The sequence below is a fragment of the Oryctolagus cuniculus genome, chromosome 15 (assembly GCF_051225735.1).
Source record: "Oryctolagus cuniculus isolate XC-2025 breed Fujian yellow rabbit chromosome 15, ASM5122573v1, whole genome shotgun sequence".
Lineage (NCBI taxonomy): Eukaryota > Metazoa > Chordata > Mammalia > Lagomorpha > Leporidae > Oryctolagus > Oryctolagus cuniculus.
The window spans coordinates 68,374,901-68,394,431 of record NC_142881.1 but is presented as its reverse complement, the minus strand read 5'-3'; the positions used below and the strand labels follow the sequence as shown (position 1 = coordinate 68,394,431).

The 19,531-nt window shown below is 55.3% G+C and overlaps 1 protein-coding gene across 23 annotated transcripts in view; it reads left to right on the top strand.

Moving 5' to 3' along the window:
* The first annotated feature begins 13,408 nt into the window (after positions 1 to 13,408).
* Positions 13,409 to 19,531, top strand: part of KCNMA1 (potassium calcium-activated channel subfamily M alpha 1) — a 783,049-nt gene continuing 776,926 nt past the window's right edge. For 3 of the 23 annotated variants that reach the window (XM_070056981.2, XM_070056980.2, XM_051823034.3), the window contains exon 1: positions 13,421 to 14,702. In XM_070056981.2, coding sequence (XP_069913082.1) covers positions 14,322 to 14,702 — 381 coding nt within the window. In that variant the 5' untranslated portion in view covers positions 13,421 to 14,321. 23 annotated transcript variants of the gene reach the window in all.

The window sequence follows — 19,531 nt, the reverse complement described above, 5'->3', positions numbered from 1 at the left end:
CTATTTTCTGGTTCACTCCCCAGATGGCTGCATCCAGGAGCCAGGAACTTTATCCTGGTTTCCCATGTGGGTGGCTGGGACTCAAATGCTTGGGCCATCTTCTACTGCTTTTCTCAGGTCATTAGCAGGGAGCTGGATTGGAAGTGGAGCAGCCGGGACATGGACTGGCATCCACATGGGATCCCAGCATCACAGGTAGAGACTTCACATGCCACACCACAGTGCCGATCCCTGCTCTTGATATTTTTATTCTTTGACTTTGGTGGATTTTGGGTTCTCTGCAGGGCATCTAAAAGTGGATTTTTATTTGTTTTGCTTAGAACTTGTATACTCTGAGCTGTGGGTTGTTTTCCTTCAGTTCTCAGTCATTATCATTTTTTTTAAAGATTATATTTATTTGGCTGGCACCGTGGCTCAATAGGCTGATCCCCCCTCTGCGGCGCCGGCACACCGGTTTCTAGTCCCGGTCGGGGCGCTGGATTCTGTCCTGGTTGCCCCTCTTCCAGGCCAGCTCTCTGCTGTGGCCCGGGAATGCAGTGGAGGATGGCCCAAGTGCTTGGGCCCTGCACCCACATGGGAGACCAGGAGGAAACATCTGGCTCCTGGCTTTGGACCAGCACAGTGCACCGGCCACAGCGCGCCGGCCACAGCGGCCATTGGGGGGTGAACCAACGGTAAAGGAAGACCTTTCTCTCTGTCTCTCTCTCTCACTGTCCATTCTGCCTGTCAAAAAAAAAAAAAAAAAGATTATATTTATTTATTTGAGAGGTAGAGTTACAGACAGTGAGAGGGAGAGACAAAGAAAGGTCTTCTTTCCGTTGGTTCACTCCCCAGATGGCTGCAACAGCCGGAGATGTGCTGATCCGAAACCAAACTGATCCGAAGCCAGGAGCCAGTAGTCAGGATCCAGGAGTCAGGAGCTTCTTCTGGGTCTCCCATGTGGGTGCAGGGGCCTGAGGACTTGGGCCATCCTCCACTGCCTTCCCAGGCCACAGCAGAGAGCTGGATTGGAAGAGGAGCAGCTGAGACTAGAACTGGTGCCCAGGCAGAGGATTAACCTTCTGAGCCACGGTGCTGGCCCCATGTCATTATCATTTTGAGTATTTCTTCTCCTATCCTTTATGATCTTAGTCTGGAATTTAATTAGATATGTCCTTGTATTTTCTGGGTAAAGCTTCTTTTTTTTTTTTTTTTTTTTACAGGCAGAGTGGACAGTGAGAGAGAGAGACAGAGAGAAAGGTCTTCCTTTGCCGTTGGTTCACCCTCCAATGGCCGCCGCGGCCGGCACGCTGGGGGCCAGCGCACTGCGCCTATCCGATGGCAGGAGCCAGGTACTTATCCTGGTCTCCCATGGGGTGCAGGGCCCAAGCACTTGGGCCATCCTCCACTGCACTCCCGGGCCACAGCAGAGAGCTGGCCTGGAAGAGGACCAACCGGGACAGAATCCGGCACCCCGACCGGGACTAGAACCCGGTGTGCTGGCGCCGCAGGCGGAGGATTAGCCTAGTGAGCCATGGTGCCGCCTAAAGCTTCTTTTTTAAAAAGAAGATTTATTTTATTTATTTGAAAGACAGAATTACAGAGAGAGAGGTAGAGCCAGAGAGAAAAAGAGAGAGAAAGAGAGAGACCTTCCAACAGCTGGTTCACTCCCCAAATGGCTGCAACAGCCAGAGCTGCACCAATCCGAAGCCAGGAGCCAGGAGCTTCTTCCAGGTCTCATATGCGGGTACAGGAGCCCAAGGACTTGGGCCATCTTCTACTACTTTCCCAGGCTATTGCAGAGAACTGGATCAGAAGTGGAGCAGCCGGGTCTAGAACTGGCGCCCATATGGGATGCCGACACTGCAGGTGGCAGCTTTACCCACTTTGCCACAGCGCCAGCCCCAAGGGACCTCATTTCTCTACCACATTCCCTCCAAATGTGTTTTGCTTAGAAGTCTGTGAGATTCTCCTTGCTGGTTAGACATACATTGTCGAGACCTGAGAAGCAGGTAGCCTTGGGCAGAGAGGAACGAACAAAGTTTCTGGACGGGGGAAAAGCGAATGGGACAATCCTTCCTCGCAGGCAGGAGAGATGACGTTGGTCGGCAGACAAAGATGAGTGTGTGAGAGCAGCAGCCTTCCTGGCTCAGGCGGGGGAGAAAGGCACGGATGCGCGGTTATGAAGCCACGCGGTGGAAGGGGTACCTCAGTGTGCATCCGAGGATGGAGGCCCAGGGGGGTGGGCCGAGGTGTCTAAAACCAGCCTTCTGCCTTTGTGAGCGCATCAGCAGACAATGAGAGGCCAGCCCTTATCGCGGGCCAAGCCGCGTCCTAACAGCTTTACCTGGATTCTCCCACTCGGGTCTCACCACAACCTGTTGAGAAGGCACTTTTATTCTCCCTGAGAAACAGAGGAGGGCGTGGTGGACATTCCAGCAGCTGCGAAACCTAACCCCTGGCCAAGAGCTAGTGAGAAGGGCAGAGCTGAAATGTGAGCAGGAACTCGCCGCCACGTCAGGGCTGATCTAGCACTTCCTCTGGGTCGCGATGTCAGATGTTTTAATCCACGTGGCAGCTCCCCTGAGGACCCCTCGTACATCGGGGCAAGGGCGGGGGTGGGGAGAGAAGCTGCAGGGAGGATGCTGGTTACCGACAGCGCCAGTCACACAATGCAAGCAGCACAGGGAAGGTGTGCAATGTATTTTTACCTAAAAGGTTTTAAGGAAACAATATTTTTCCCTTTGTAGAACTGAGGAGCTGAGCCCTGGGTGAGCAGACCAGGACATGTGTCATGGAGAGGCTCTGGCCCTCCCCAGTGCCTCTTTGGCTTGAAGCACTGCCCAGTCAGCTGGAAGGAGCATGGCTCACCTTCCCTGGCAAGGAGCCTGGGCTGGGGGGGATTCCTGTGACACATGCCACACAGCAAGCCACTCATGGCGAGCGAGACCCTGCCTGGCATGTGTTTGGCAGCCTCTCCCAGCTCAGTGGTAGCAATTTCTAGATTCCATTTCTGTTGGGTCCTGATATAATCGGTCCTACTCTTGATGCTAAGAACAGAATTCACAATAAAGGCGGTTTCTCTCGTGTCCCTTCCTCGGACACATACTGCCCAGGCTCCCTGGAGCTGGTACAAATCCTGAGATCCCCTAGGGCCCGGATGTCCATGCTGTAGGGGCTCCCCAGGCACACCCAGGATCCCAGGTGTGTATTCCTGCAAAAAAGGAGACAGCCCCGTGTGGGTCTGTGTGTTGGGTTCACCTTCCAGAAATCTGTTCCTTTTCTTTATACAAGACATTTCTTGTTTCTCACCATGGGTGCCTTGGAAGCCACCTCCTCTTACAGGGGTGAGCTGTCTGTGCTTTGCCAGCCAGGGATGTGTAGCACCAGAAAGGTCACCAGCTCTGGCCCTTCAATACCCTGCTCTCCTCCTTGCTTCTCGGGGTCTATTTCTCTCTCTCCTTCCACTTTGTATTTCTTTTCTTCCCTCTCCTCTGCTTTCCCACTTCCATGCCCACGTCTCACACGTTGGTTTCCATATCAACCCCTCCCCCCCATGCCGACACCTCACCCCCACCAGTCTCCCTGGGGCCTGGAAAAGCTCCCAGCTTGCCTGCAACCCCAGGCCCACCCCACGAAGGCTCTTCAAAGATCCCATCCCGGTGTGGGCTTGGAGCTGAGCTGTCACATGCCACCTCCTACATTGAAAGTCCCCTGCTGGAGGCATTTCCAGGGCTACCTGGGCTCTCCTGGCCCCTGCAGGGTGTACAGAGGCTCCTCCTGCCTGGCCACCCCCAGCTGGGGACTTCTGAGGCTCCCTGCACTGGCTCAGTGTGTGAGCTCCCCTGGCAGTGGGACTACCCACTGGGGCAAAGGGCCTCAGGGGCCCGGGAGACCCAGATTAGCATTTTAAAGAAAGGTCAGCAAGAAAGGATTTCCCAGACCTGCTGGGAGCAGACTGGAGGCTGGCAAGAAAGTTCAGCGCCCCAGCCCGCCCCCCTCCCCCCAGCAGGCCCGTGTGCTGGCATTTGAGAGGATCTGAGCAGGCAGAAAGGGCACCAGATAAGGATTCGGACTTCAGCTCAGTCACTGGCGAGCAAAGGAGGCGGTGGGCAGGTGACTTCACGTCTCCAAGCTGCAGCTTCCTCCCTGTAAAGAGTCTCACCAAAAAAACCCTGTAAAGTGTCTTCCCTTCCAGAACGGTGATGGTCCAGGAAGGGGGTGGGGGCAGAGAGCCAGGTGGCCACCGAGGACCCTGTTTACTGACCCCCTGCAAAGGCTTTGGAACAAACACCAGCCCTTCCTGTGACTTTGGATGAGGTACCTACTCAACCTTCTCTTAACCTCAGTCTTCACATCTGTGTAGTAGGAGTTAAGTGACTGCTTGAGATCACGTAAGAATTACAACCAACAGGAAGGCACAATGTTTCACAGAAGGGTGGCTTTAGCTCATAGTCCAACCCTGGCACTGGAAAAGAGAGTCATGCCCTACTCCGTTCTCTCAGATCCCATTGCCACCGAGACCCGGAGTGCCTGCTTTGTCTCTGCAGCACCCATCAGTTCTTCCTTGAGCAAAGACAAGTCACAGCTCAGTTAAGAGCCTTAACTTCAGTTGGGGCCGGCATGGTGGTGCAGCGGGTTAAGCTCCCAGCCGTTCAACCCCCAGCTGCTCCACTTCCAATCTAGCTTCCTGCTAATGCAGCTGGGAAAGCAGCAGAAGATGGCCCAAGTGCTTGGGCCCCTGCCACCCACATGGGAGCCCTGGTGGAATTCCAGGCTCCAGTCCTGGCCTTTGCACCCATTTGGGGAGCAAGATAGGAGATGGAAGATCCCTCTCTCTGGCTCTCCCCCTCTCTTTCCGTAATGCTATCTTTCAAGTAAATAAATAAATTTTAAGAAAAAAAAACTTCTGCTGACAATACGAGATGCTGATGTAAGAGCCTTCTTTTCATTCATTATGTTTATTTTATATTTTTATATACCTTTTTATACTTTTTCATCCTTTACTTATATTTTACTTATTTTTATTTATTTATCTTTTGAAAGAGTATATCTATATAATTTTTAACTTTTTAAAATGTATTTGAGACACACACAGGAGACAAGAAGTGCTCCTATCCAATGGCTCACTTTCTAAATTCCCATAATAGTCAGGACCAGGCTGGGCAAAGCCAGGATCTGGGAACTCAACCCATGACTTCCACCTGGGTGACAAGAACTCGGCCATCACTGCCACCTCCCAGAGCCTGCATTAGCAGGAGCCACAGCTGGGCGTGGACCCGGGCACTCCAGTCTGGGGCCTGGGCATCCTGACTGGCATCTTGACACCTGGGCTAAGTGTCCATCCCTTATTGACCTTGTATTTATGGCGATGCTGGTTTTCCGTAAAGGTAGTGTTATGTGATTTCCTTCTGAAATAAAATAAAGAAGGGAGTTGTCTGATGACAACTAAGTACTGGAAATGGCAGCATCTGAAGGCAGGGTCAGAGTTGGGAAAATGCCAGCAGTCACCCTGGGGACATGGCAAGTGTCCACTGTGGCCTCTGACCTCAACACCGGGTAGTCGCGAGTCCAGCACCCTGGGAAGCAGAGCGTGTTCCACCTGCCTGACATCTTGGCTCCCAGGGAGTGCTGGTTTCACCAGTCTTCATGGAAGAGAAGGGAGGGGAGGGCAGCGGGCTCCTCCAGGCAGTGGGATATGTGGGTAAATTCTGCTGAGTCTCTACATTGGTTCTGACTCAAATGGTCTCCCCACTGAATTGAATGGAAACTCATTTCAGTGGGCCACCAGATGATGGGCCATTGAGTTTAATGGGAAGAGTTTTTAATAGGCTCCCAGATTTGAACCACTGACTCTCTGCGCTAATGATCAAGGGATAGGAATACGGAATTCCCATCTGAGCCGTTGTACTTTAAACAGAACAGGCGTTGGCTTCCGAAATGAAAGCCACTTACGCGTCCCAACCGATTTATCTTAGTTTCATGCACCCAGGCGGATCTTGATAGAAGAGCCAAGTGCAAGTCAAATAAAGATGAAGCCTGCGACTCTGCAACCCCCAGGGAGTTTCCTGGGGTAGACTGTGGGCGACTTCACTCAACGTACAGCTTGCAGCAAATGGGATTTGTAGATAACCGAAAGGATGCCTTTGCACACCTGCAATGCAGAAGAACACTTTGTGGAAAATGCATTCAGTACGTGCCCTGGTGCTCCTGGAGGCTTTTCCCAGAGCAAGGGCTCCGGCACACGCCAGGCGGTGCTGACTTCTGACCGTCGCTCTGTTCTGGCTGCGTGGTGCTGAAGGCAGGGCGCCTTTCTGGATGAGTCTCAAGTTCATGTTCAGATAAGCTCATGTTGGAAGTGCTCAGGGAGAGAGCGCTGGTGGGGCACTCAGCAGATGCCTCCAAACAGCAGGGGCTCCTGCTCCTGGGGAAACCGCACTTCACTGCTCTCTGCGTGTGGGCTTTCCAGAGGGGCTGGGAGGTTGGTCTCCTCCACAGTCAGCTTTCCTTCTAGATCCAGCAGGACAGCCGTGCAAGTTCCCCCGAGGACTCAGGTCCTCAGGCGAGGGAGAGACGTAACCTCCCCTTCCTGTCCTCAGACAGCATCCCCAGAGCGGCACTGCCCACGTTCTGGAATCTCCGACAGCGACCTGCTGCTGAAACGTGGCAAGCCCCCCCCATGAAGACTTTTCCTGACCTGTCCTCTTGCACCCCGAGGCCTGTGGATTGGTCCAGATCTCCATTACAGTGTATTTTTTTTTTTAAGATTTATTTATTTAATTGAAAATCAGAGAGTTACAAAGAGAGAGGAGGAGAGGCAGAGATAGAGAGAGAGAGAGAGGTCTTCCATCTGCTGGTTCACTCCCCAGTTGGCCGCAACAGCTGGAGCTGTGCCAATCCTGAGCTAAGAGCTTCTTCCAGGTCTCCTACATGGGTGTAGGGGCCCAAGGACTTGGACCATCTTCTACTGCTTTCCCAGGCCCTAGCAGAGGGCTGGATTGGAAGTGGAGCAGCTGGGACATGAATCAGTGCCCATATGGGATGCCAGCACCACAGGCGGCAGCTTCACCTGCTACACCACGACGCTGGCCCCCATTAAGGTGTATTCTTCTGCACATCACAGGACATTGCTAGATTGGGCTTTTATTTTTTTTTCTTTGAAAAAATGTAGCAAAAGCAAGATTTCTTGATTTCACAGATATATTCTTACCTCTCATTAAAAAAAAAAAGAAAAAGAAAAAACCACCACGGTGTATACTTTTTAAAAGCCATTCTATTACTGCCTCATCTTTGGGAATGGGAAGTCTGGGTTACTAAAGCTGAAGGGGTGCAACATCAGAGGAGGGGAAGCGGCATCGAGGAATAAAGGGGCCCTGCTGTGGGTGACCTTGGGACAAAAGTAGACACCAAGATGGCAAGCCAGGAACCACAAACAAAGGAGACCCTCCTGGATGTCTGACATCCTAACTTCTCCACTTATTCCCAGGAGGGTTCCTAACCAGGATGAAGGACTCACTATTGTTCTTATTGAAAACATCGCAGGATCTGCCAGGCAGAGGTGGGAAGAGGGCCACCCAGCTCATGGCACCCTCCCTCTTCTCCTGTGCTCATGAGGTGACCATGGAGAGCTCGGGTTGAGCAGGGGGACCCTGGCCTAACCAGATCCCAAATCAGTCAGGACCCTGGGAAGGCTTATCTACTTTGCTTCCCTCTTCTCCCACCAGTGGAAGTGGGTGTACCGAGTTTGGCCCTGTCTGCTCTCCCAAGGCAAGACCCAGCGACCACACAGGTGTTCTGGTGGAGTGACAGTGATCTCAGGGTCAAAGGGAGGTGTAGGACTTGGCCTGGTTATTCTGCAACCCTGCAGAATGGAAGTGGAAGGGGAACCCCAGCCAGGGCGTGCTCCATGAGTTGGGTCCGCTCCGACCCAGGCTTGGACTTCATTTTGGGAAACAAAGAGTATTTTCCTACACACTTGTGTCTTGGCAGCCTGGAGGTACCACGGCATTTTCTCTGAAGGTGCTAATTTTGGTGTGGTAGAAGAAGGAAGAATATTTTGTAGGTACTGCATCCTGGCTCATAAACTCTTCCCTGGGAGTTGGCCGGTCTGTGTCCCCCAGGAAGATGCACTCCCACGCACCATTGTCTCTAACACATCCATTCTCTCCACTCTCCCCGCCAGGGCTGGGCAACTTTTTTTTTTAATTTTTAAAAAAGATTTATTTATTTGAAAGAGTTAAAGAGAGAGGTAGAGACAGAGAGAGAGGTCTTCCGTCCACTGGTCCTTTCCCCAGATGGCCGCAATGGCCAGAGCTGTGCTGATCCGAAGCCAGGAGCCAGGAGCAAGGAGCCTTGAGCCTCCCCCAGGTCTTCCACACGGTGCAGGGGCCCAAGGACTTGGGCCATCTTCTACTGCTTTCCCAGGTCACAGCAGAGAGCTGGATCGGAAGTGGAGCAGCTGGGACATGAACCGATGCCCATAAGGGATGCCGGCACTTCAGGCCAGGGCTTTAACCCGCTACGCTACAGCGCTGGCCCCAACTTCTTTGTTTCTGCCAAGGGCTATTTGGATGTTTATAGCATCATTTGTGAGCCATGTAGTATGATCGAGTTAAGTGAGGCCTGCTCTGGATGCCTTGAGCTTCAAGTTTTGCCTGTGGTTGCCTTGGCAGAGCCAGGACAGACACTTTCCCCAGGTGTATGTGGCCCGCGGACTGGACATCTCCCCTCCCCCACATCCACCCTGACCTGGACAATGGTGCTGGGGCTGGGCTATAAGGACATCAGCGGAAATTGCACATCTCTCAGTCTCCTGTCAATCACTTGAATACAGTTTTAGGCCTCACTTTAAGATCTGTTAAACTTTGGAATAGCCTAAATGCTGGCAGGATGACATCCACTGGAATGGTATTCAGTTATTATTTTTTTACAATAGTATTTTCCGTGATGTTTAGTGACATGGTAAAAGTGCTTACAATATTAATGTTAAGAGAAGTAGGATAAATGTTAGGTATTCCACATAAGCATAATTTTCAGAAGTATATGCCCAGAGAAAAAGTATGAAAGAAATATGTAAAAATATGGTTTGAAAAGTAGGTTAGCCATAGGCAATAGAATTCCAGGAGATTTTTATATTCTTTTGGGAAATGTTTATTTTTACATTATTTGTAGCAAGCTTGAAGTATTCTTATAAGCAGACATAAATATAATTATTTATAAAAATAATCAAACCTCAACTCTTGTTCTCCAAGGGGCTCTCTCCATCCTGGGGTTCACTGCTCTCTTCTTATATTCAAGTCCCTTGGGTATGGTGTAAAGGGATGGGCCACGTGGTCTTCCTCCTTAATTATAAATCACAGAGACAATTGCTCTACAAGCAACAGACTCTGGTCATGTCAGGAATTCAACAAACCTAAGCCTCAGTTTGTTCACCTGTAAAGTGGGAGAATACCTATTGCCCCTTCCCACTTTGCAAAGCAACCATGAAATCTAAAGGAAGTAAGAGAGGGGTGAGTACTGTTGAGTGTACCGGCGTATGGCTAAGAATTCACGACATCCAGTCACAGTAACAACACGGGCCTTGTTAATGGCCTTTGTCACAACAGCTTATGTTTTTAATTGACAAGTAAAAACTGTTTATGGTATACCACTTGATGTTTTGAAATAGGTATGCTTTGTAAAATGGCTACATTAAGCTAATATATGTTAATTATTTGCTCATGGTGAGAATGTTTAAAGTCTACTGGCTCTGCGATGCTTAGTCTACAGCAGTTGTTCCCCAACCAGGGCCACCATGTTCAATCCCTCTCCTGAGCTTAATCTTCCTAACTGAAACATTGTATCCCATGCCCTCACCTTCCCAGTTCCTCTCCCCACCCATCTCCCCCTCCTCCCGACCCCCTCTCACTCTCTCAGCTGTATTTTTCATAGCAGATTTTCCTCTTTGGAATGTCTATATTTCAAATTTTAGAGTTTTTCAAAAAACTTCCTTTTTTGGAACACTCATAAAATGATGTCATGTGCTTGGGGAGGAAGCCACCAGAGGGCGCTAGATCACTTAGGGAGTCACCCCTTGGCTACTCCATGGCAAAACCTGGGAGATGTATGTGGAAGAGTACTGGGTTTTGGGTCCAGGTGGCAGAAAAATGGAATTCACTGTCCATTAATCGCAGTGCTGGGCCAGGATTTCAGTAAATGTTCTTGTTGGCTGTGGTTCATCCTGTTTTGTTTTTTTGTTTTTAGTTTGTATGTTTATGTACTTCCTTTTACTTCTTTTAAGTCAGTAGGAGTTGTCTAGATTAAAAGACTTCAGAAACATGAGCTCTCTGGGTTGCTTCGAACGCCGGCATAGACCTAGACACAGGTGCACATGGTAAAGCAGCTGCCCTCCCTCTGAGATTTGGAAATGAGTGAGTGGCCCGTATTGTTTTCAGAACAGAGGGTGGCTTTTCTGCTTTCATGTAGTCTTTACGCTTTTGTGCAGTGCACTCAAGTGCCAGCCTGTAGAGCACCTGTACTAGGTGAAGATACATAGGTTCCGTAGGTGCTGCTCCACTCTAGCTACTTCTGAGGCCATAGGGGCGTGGCAGGACCGTGAGTAGGCAGGATGGCAGGGGTCTGTCCACAGTCTGGCTGTCCTGGGGAGCCCCCGGGCTGCAGTGCAATAGCCGTGGTAGAGAGTAGGAGCAATTGCTTTGCCTCAGTTCTCGTGGGTGCAGATCAGAACAGGGACAGGGAGCCGCAATCCTGCCTCTTTTTACTTCCTGCAGGGCACTGTGCACCTACAACCATGACTGGCCTTGGGGCCACAAGACCTGGTCCCAGTCTGACTCTCCCAATGTTGGGGTCAGAGTACTGACAAGATTTGAGTTTTCTGTTTCATCCTTACCCATAACCACATGACGTGGGCAAGGGAGCTCCCATTTTTTTCCAGTTTTACAAACAGGGAAACCCAATGAATGAAAGATCACCACAGATCCTTTTAATAATGAGGTCCCAGGGGGTCAGCGCCATGGCTCACTAGGTTAATCCTCTGCCTGCGGCATCGGCATCCTATATGGGTGCCGGGTTCTAGTCCCGGTAGCTCCTCTTCCAGTCCAGCTCCCCGCTGTGGCCCAGGAAGGCGATGGAGGATGGCCCAAGTGCTTGGGCCCTGCACCTGCATGGGAGACCAGGAAGAAGCACCTGGCTCCTGGCTTCAGATTGGCATAGCTCTGGCCGTAGCGGCCATTTGGGGGGTGAACCAATGGAAGGAAGACTTTTCTCTCTGTCTCTCCCTCTCACTGTCTAACTCTATCTGTCAAAAAAAAAAAAAAAAAAAAAGAATGAGGTTCCATTTGTGTCTGTACACAGATTGGTAAGGCCAAGTGCCAAGTTCTCTGAACATGGCACAGAGCTGGGCCAAGGCCTGAATATGGCTATTTCTGGTGGGTGGTGTCACTCTCATTAAATGCCTACCAGCCAGGCCATGCAGAAAGGTGGTGAGAGACCAGGGATTGGGGAATGGAGGGATGCTGATTTTGACATTGAGGGTCTCTGAAGAATCCCAACTAAGCTGAGGTTCCGGATAACATGGAATTTGCTAGATATTTTGATCAGCAAGGGCAGGGGGAAGGAGGGAGGGAGGGAGAGAGGGAGAAAGAGAGAGGGAGAGGGAGAGAACAGGCAGATGATGTCTGATGGCCCTTCCAGCACCCTCTCCAAGCGTGCTGAGAGCTGGGATCTCTGCACTGGAGTGGTGGAAGTCACAGCAGCCAGTGGCCGCTGCTTCCAGCCCCCATCCCCGCATTTCAGGGGAAGCCAGGCTGTAGTGGATGCCTCGGAAGGTCCTGGGGTGGGGGCTTCTTGGTTTGCAGAAGTTCAGTTTTGTGGGTGGGGAACTCCTCTCTGGAAGCTGCATGTCCCACTGAAAAGATAGCTCTGTTCTGTGTTGCTTTATTTAAAAAACATGTTATGAGTATTTCATTTCTAAGTTTGGAGCCGTGCATTTGTTGTAAGGCAAGTCCTTCATTTCCCTGGCATATGTGTTGAGGCACTTAAGCAGCCAATGCACAAAGGAGTGCTAAGGCCACTGCCACCTTCTTGCTCATCCCCATGGTAGCGCTGGCACCAGTTCCCCCCAGCCCAGTGCTGGAAGACACAGGAACCTTGTATGTGTGTGTGTGGGGGGGGAGGGAACTCACACAGCAGGGGTGGTCTTCAGAGTGGCTGCTGTACCCAGAGGTCAAGGCCGGCATGGCCACTGGCGGTGCCACCAGATGGCACAGAGGTAAACCCAGACAGGTCCACTTTTCTGGAAAATGCTTCCTGCAGCTCCCTTTGACACAGGCTCCAGAACTCTCACCCCTGTCCTGACTGCAACCTGACTCTTTGGCCATGGCTGGGGGACTCCAAGCTCAGTGAATGTGTTCCCAATGGAGCCCGGCCTCCCTGCCCCGCTGGGCCTCCCTGGTGGGGTCTCCTCCCCTGTATCCCCAGGCCTCCAAGGTCAAGGGGAGGGCTGATCTCCCACTCAGGCGGACCCAGCCTAGAAGTAAAGGATGCTGACTCGGGTCTTTACTGCGGGCAGAGCTGAAAGGAAGCTGAAAATGCCAATTAGGGTTAAACTAAGGAGCTGCAAACTTCGGGGGAAACCACCAGACAGGAGGGGAGAGCTGATCCTTTTCCTTCTAGTGAGCACTGGAAGAGCCCGAGGTCCAGCCGGTGGCAGGGGAGGGACGGTGTCCGGAGAGGGCAGCGTCTCTTCTAGTGTCAGAAGCAGGCTTCCCCTGGTGGAGCTCGGGGCGAGGCAGGTGCACAAGCCCAGGGCCTGCCTTCCTCATGACGAGAGGAGGGAGCAGTGAGGCCCCTAGGTGGGTCCCAGCGGTCCTCCTCTCACAAGGGAGAGATGCAGTCTGACACCGGGTCAAAAGGGGCGACTCTTTAGGGAACCCTGTTGTCCCTCGGAGTCCGCACCACCCCAGGCGCCGCGGCTCCTGGGTCATCTCCGCCCGCTCTCTTAGGCGGCCTCTGTAGCTTAATGGGGAAACGGGGGAAAACCCAACTGCTGCTGTGGAAGCAGCCACCGCCCCCTGCCAGCCTCCCAGACAGCCCTACCCTGGGGCCGCTCGCCAGGCACAGGGGCAGGTGAGAGATCAACTGGGGATCGTAGGTGTGTGTGTCGCGGTCGCGGGGTGGGGTCCTCCTCCCTCCCGAAGCCCGTGGGTCTGTGGCATCGAGTTGACAGCCGGCCCCTCCTCCCCTCCCTACGGGAGGCTCTTTTGGGGGGAAACAGAAAAACAAAAAGGAGACGGCCTGCCTTGGAGAAACGGCGCTCGGCTGGGGGCGCAGCACCTTGGAGAGAGGCGCCGACCACGCGCCTGGGCTGGGGGCGCTCCACCCCGCGGCCTGGGGGTCGGGGGTGCGTGGCGGGCCGCGGCCGAGGGGCCTGCTTGCTCCTGCCCAGCCCGGGAACAGGCGAGCCTCCTCCCCTCCCGCCTCGGGCGGCCTGAGCCCGTGCCCGCTCCAGTTGCTGCAGCTGCCGCTGCTGGCGGCAGCGGGGAGCGCGGGGCGCGCGCCGAAGAGGCTCAGGCGGCGAGGACGGGGACGAGGAGGAGCCGGAGGAGGCGACGAGGAAGAGCGAGCGGAGGCCCAGGAGGCCCGGCGGCGTGGCGACGCGCCTCGGGGGTCCCGGGAGCAGGGGCCGGCGGGCGGCAGCGGCCGGGTGAACCTGCCGCGGCCGGGCGCGCCCAGGGGCGGCGAGCGGGAGCCGAGCGCGACCGGGGGAGGCGGGCTGGCGCGAGGGCTCCCGGGCCGAGGAGGCTTATGATCCATTTTTCACGAGTTGCCGCCTAAGAAGCCCAGAGCTGCTGGCGAGAGGTGCGGGAGGAGCGCGGGGAGGGGGTCCCGTGCCGGGGCGCAGCGCAGCGCACACACGCGTGGCGCACGGCGCGGCGCCGCCGAGGGCACCCGGGCCCGCGCGCGGAGCCGGGGCGGGCCCGGGGGGCGGCGGCGCAGACCCCGGGCGCGTGCGGCCCGCGGCGCCCCCTGGCTCTGTGCGCTCGGGACCGGCGCAGCCCGGGGCGAACGGGGCGCGGGCCGGGGAGGGGGAGCCGCCCGCGCGCCCCCTCCCCCTCCCCCTCCCGAGCGGGCGGCCGGGGGAGGGCGGCGGCTGCCCGTATATATCTCGGCGCGCCCCGCCAGGTCGCGCACAGCGCCCCGAGCCCGGCGCCTCCCCGCCCCCTCCCCGCGCCCCGCGGCGGCGGCGGCGGCGGCAGCAACATGGCTGTTGACGGGTGCTCGGGGTGGCGCTGGCGGCGGGAGGAGCTCCCCCGAGCCCCTGCGCCGGCCGCCCGTTGCTAGCTATGGCAAATGGTGGCGGCGGCGGCGGCGGCAGCAGCGGCGGCGGCGGCGGCGGCGGCGGCGGAGGCAGCGGTCTTAGAATGAGCAGCAATATCCACGCGAGCCATCTCAGCCTAGACGCGTCCTCCTCCTCCTCCTCTTCCTCCTCCTCTTCTTCCTCCTCCTCCTCTTCCTCCTCGTCCTCGGTCCACGAGCCCAAGATGGATGCGCTCATCATCCCGGTGACCATGGAGGTGCCGTGCGACAGCCGGGGCCAGCGCATGTGGTGGGCTTTCCTGGCCTCCTCCATGGTGACTTTCTTCGGGGGCCTCTTCATCATCTTGCTCTGGCGGACGCTCAAGTACCTGTGGACCGTCTGCTGCCACTGCGGGGGCAAGGCGAAGGTAACGCGCGCCGCTGCCCGGCGTCCGGCTCGCCCAGCCCCTGCTCCTCGCGGCGCCCGGCTCCCGCCATCCCCGCCGCCCGCCCTCGCCTCCGCGCGCCCCGCGCCCTCGGGTCGGGGCAGCGGGCGGCGCGCCGGGGGGCGCGGAGTTGCCCCCGACCGACCGGTGCGCTCCGGGACGCGAACGCCAGCTCCCGTCGCCTGGCTTTTTGTGGGCTCGGTGGCGGCAGCGGCCGGGGCCGGGAGAGCCAGCCCCGCGGGGACGGAGGAAGCTGGGGGCCGCTGGGTGCCCGTTCCGCACCGCGCGGGTGGGCTCTTGGCTGGTGGGCCGGGTCAGGGGGCAGCCTGTCAGCCGGCACTTGAGAAACCTGTTGGGCAGCTGAGTTCGTGGGGTCTGAAAGGAGGAGAATCCTTGCGCCAGGGCACCCCGGGGCAGGGATGTGGCCGGAGAAACGTGGGGGCGCTCAGGGGGGAAGAAGGAAAGTTGAGGCGACCCATCCCAGTGCTGGAGGTAACCCAGGAGTGCGGCGACGTCGCGGATGCGAGGTCGCTTCCCGCTCCGTCCCTCAGCTAGTCTCGCGGATCGTGCCCCCACGCCAAGTTTCTCCGAGGCCTGTGTGCTCTCGCCCCCAAGGCCACCCACTTTGGGTCCCCGGAAATGCCACCAGCGGCGCCCGGCTGGAGTGCGAGGTCCGCCCGCGCGGCGCGGCGGCCGGGGCCGCGGAGCCCCTTCCCGGGGCGAGCGGGAGGTGGCTGGCTGGCGGCTGGAGCTGTTGCTGGCGTGGGCGCCCACCCGCACCGGAGCTCCCTGCGCCTTAGATGTAGGGTTGCTAGGCGGAGAGGCTGGGCGCGAGCCGCGTCCCTGGAGACGTCCGCTCGCTGTCTCCCCCGGCTGCGGGAGGGCCGCAGGGGCAGAGTGGCACCGAAAACTGCAGAACGAAACAGGAGGAGCGGAGAACAGGAGAGAGTGCCGGCACTGCCTGCCTCCTGGGTGATTCCCGTCCTGGGAGGCATCCCGGCACCCCCGTTTCTCCGCAGATGCGCACACCTTTATTCTAATAGAGTGAATTCGGGGACCCCTGCGACTTGCTCGCGGGGCACAGCGACTCGTAGCAGCTTCGGCGACTGCTGGGTGGGGGAGAGAAACAGGACAGCTTGAGGGGGTGCTTAGGGGTGCACGCTGGGTGTAAAAACAAAGGGGAAGCCGAAGCTCGCTCTCCGGGTCATTAATTATACACGGTGCTGGGTGCCGGAGTTCAGCTGTGTTTTGTGGCAGCACATTCGTGTTTTGGAAAATACTGACGTGTTGGAATAAGGGAGAAATACGCAGACCAAGAGGCCCCCGGGGTTGGCCGGCCAGCTTTGAAGGGAGTTCAAGTCTCAGCTGGGGTTTGCTTGCGAAGGAGGAACACCTCCCAGGGGCCGGCGAAGCCCCCCGCATTGAATGAAGTCCTGAGCACCAGGCTGTGCGACCCAGGCCCCTGCCAACACGCTGTTCCGGAGACCTTCTTATCCGCACTCTCCCCCTCCTCCACCTGCCCCCGCCAGCCTTGGGTCCTGCCCCTCGCCCCCGCCTTCCCAGAGCTTCAGTGTCTGTCCTTAGGTGAAACACAGCTCCTAGTTGCAGGCATCTAAAGTGTTCTCTGTTTGGAGTGATTTTGGTGAACTTTTTAACAGCCTATTTTTTATTTTATTTTATATTTTTTTCAGGAAGTGGGCAATTTGGGTCGTCATGCAAACTTTTTTTTTTTCAATGAGTCAAAATAAGTTGTGGTATTTTTGTGATGGCAGGATTTTAAGCCCTGCTTCTAAAACCGTTTTATTCCAAGGGGCACAGAGAGGCCCCTGCAGTGTCTGTAATGAAATACTCCCCAGACAGTTCACGGAAAGAATGTCCTCGGTGATGATCAAGCAAGCTTCTGGCGGCGTTCTCGAGAAAATAGGTGCTTTGGCAATTATTGTCAGGAGACACAATCTCCAAGTATTTGGCTGTGGCTGGTAGCTCTGAGCCCAGCTGGGTGAACCTAGCAGGAAGTTTCTGTAAGGAGTCGGTGCGGGATGAGGGATGGTGGTGGTGGGGAGGAGGGCTGTGAGGCCCATGTGGAATGACATCAGGATATTTCTGATACCATGAGTCCATTTAGAAGCACGCCCTGAATCTCTTAATACAGTTAAACCGTGTGTAGCCAGCTCATTATACCCAATAATGGCAAGTCAGGCCTTTTGTAAGCTCTGCCTTCTCCCCTTGGGGCCTGCGTTCTCAATCGTGTTCTTTTTGTCCTTTACTGCTTTTGCTTTCCAAGTATTTGGTAGTTTTGTTGAGACGAGCTTCTCGCTACAGAAGAATGTATTGGCTTAAGTTTTAGTGCTGGCTTTCCCGAGCAAACCTAGGCTGCATTCCACGGCATTCTCCCAGCCCTTGCACCCGTGGTTCACCTTCCCCTCACTCAGCCCCGAAAGGAGCTGCAGTCGGGAGGGAGGCAGGTTTTTTGTTTGTTTGTTTGTTTTTGCATTTGGAATTTCATGGAGAAATTTTGTCTCTGGGACTGCAGCTCCTTTTGGATCAAGGGCACCCAAGACTGTGGCCTTTGACCTGTGGATCTCATACAGCGAATGGCTTTAGCATTGTGGGAGTGTGCCATGTGCACTGTTTGAGAGAGTGCAGAAGGAAACTTCCTGCACTTGCCCGTGGGAACTTGGGCACAGTCATCCCGGTGCTGTGTTCTTTGCTGCACTTTTTCGCGTTGTTGGGTTTTCCCCCTCCTGGTAGATTTCTTCAGAGCTCCCTGTTCATTCAGCTGTGCCGCTCTGATGAGCAGAGAGCCACCCTGGCAGCCGGAGTAAGGTCATGACTTTGAAGCAGTCGTTCAGCCTCTTTGGTCTGTCTGCTTCCTTGTGTGTAGAATGCAGGGGCTGACTCCGCTGACTTGTGACAGCCTCCCCTGCCCTGTGATGTCACAGAGGAGAGCGGCAGCCGTGGAGGAACCCTGGGCCAGGTTCTAGCCTGGAGCGTGGTTTTTGCAATTCTCCTGCAGTTCTTTTAGGAATTCCAGCCTTGGAACACTTCGGTGCCTTTATTCCCTTCTTCTGCTCACCTTCCAGCACTGTCTGCTTCTCTTTAGATGGCTGGGGAAACTGAGGCTAGCTTGCTCATGGAGGTTGGCTGAGAGGCTTGGATGTGTTGGGCAGAGACTCACTTCTGTGCTCCGTCAGAGCTGTGTGTGTCCTTGTGGCCACTGGGCTTGGTCAAGGATGGCCTGGGCATAGCGTGTTAGTGAGGTGTTATCTCCGTGGCTGTGTCTCAGAAAACAGCACGTGCGCTCCATCAGGCTTGTGACTAAGAGAAGCATCAGATCCCGTGATGGCTTGGGGATTACCCAGGGTCTGGCCTGATGCATTCAATTAGGGGCAGTGCTTCAGCTCCTTGGGACTCTTAATTCCAGATTGGCCCCGGGCATCGTCTTGTCCTGAGATACCAGGACAGGGCTCAGCTGCACTGGATGACCTTCAGATACTGGCTTTTGATCGGATCACTTGGACGGGCGGTGGAGACATTCTTAGGTCCCCAGTCCCGGGAGGGGCCGGGGCGGGGGTTGGGGGAGAGCTGTGACTTCCCTAGGTCTTTGTCTAGTGAGCTTGTACTTCTCATTCCTGGCTCTCTTCATGGAGATGCACGTAGTACAGGCCCTGCGATCAGACAGACCCAAGTTCAAATCGTGGACCTCATGTGATGAGCAGTGCGTCTGGCTGGCAACTCTGCCCAGCCTTGATTTCCTTATCTTTGAGAAGAGCACCATGATGCTTGCTTTGCAGGGTTCTTGCAAGGCTTGGCAGTACCGGCTAGAGAGCGCCTGATGAAAGCCTGGGGCTGACAGGCCTCTTGTATGTGAGAGTGACTATAGCTTCCCTAGGTGATGAGTTAATGGCCCATGGAGGGGGACAGACTATGACAAACAGAGCATTGGAGCCAAAAGGATCTTGGAGTCTGCCGTGGTGGGTGGAGCAGCCAGGTGAGGTCGTACTGAGGTTTGGACTCAGGACTCTTGGCGCTGGCAAGGCCAGAAGTTTGGGGTGGGGCAGCCACGGTGGTTTCCACGGATGAAGACGTGGCAGCACGGCTCGTGTTTTGATGGGGAGTATATCCGTGGGCAAGCAGTGACAGCATGCAGGGTCCAGGAGCTGCAGCACTGGCCAAAAGAAACCCCGTGGTGTTAGGTGGGTGGGTTGGGTTGTTGTTTTGGCCTTGAGGAGCGACAGATGGCATGCCTGTTACCCTAAGTCTGTGCTCACCCCCCAGTGTACCCCAAGTGATGAAGCAGTCTCTTGGCCAAGTGCTCTCCGCCCAGACCAGCTTTTCCTCGACCACCCCTAGGCTGGCGTTGCCCAGCGTGAGATCTGTAGAGCACTTGCCCTTGAGGTTACCTTGGGACGAAACATCAGCAGTCACGGCACAGCTGAGCCCGTCCCGGTGGAGGCTCCCGGCACACACAGTCCTGCGGGTGGAGATGCTGGTTACCCTGCCCTTGAGTGTACTCACCTTGGGCAGCCTTGCCCAGGGGTCGGGTCTGCTGTGCAGTGCCCAGGAGCCAGCCTGTGACCTTGGGCAAGGACTTTGCTGCTTTGTGTGTCCTCATCTCTGAATTGGCAAAGGCGATAGAGCGCGCAGTCCCCTCCCCAAGCCCGTGTTAGGTGTTTCCAAGGAGGATACTGAGCACCCTCGGCCTCCCTTAGCAAGCTTAGGGCTGGCCCTGCTTTCAGAGGACTGGACCAAGCATGCATCAGGTAGAAAGGAAGCTGCCTCAGCCTTTGGCCTGGGGGGAAAAGGTAGTC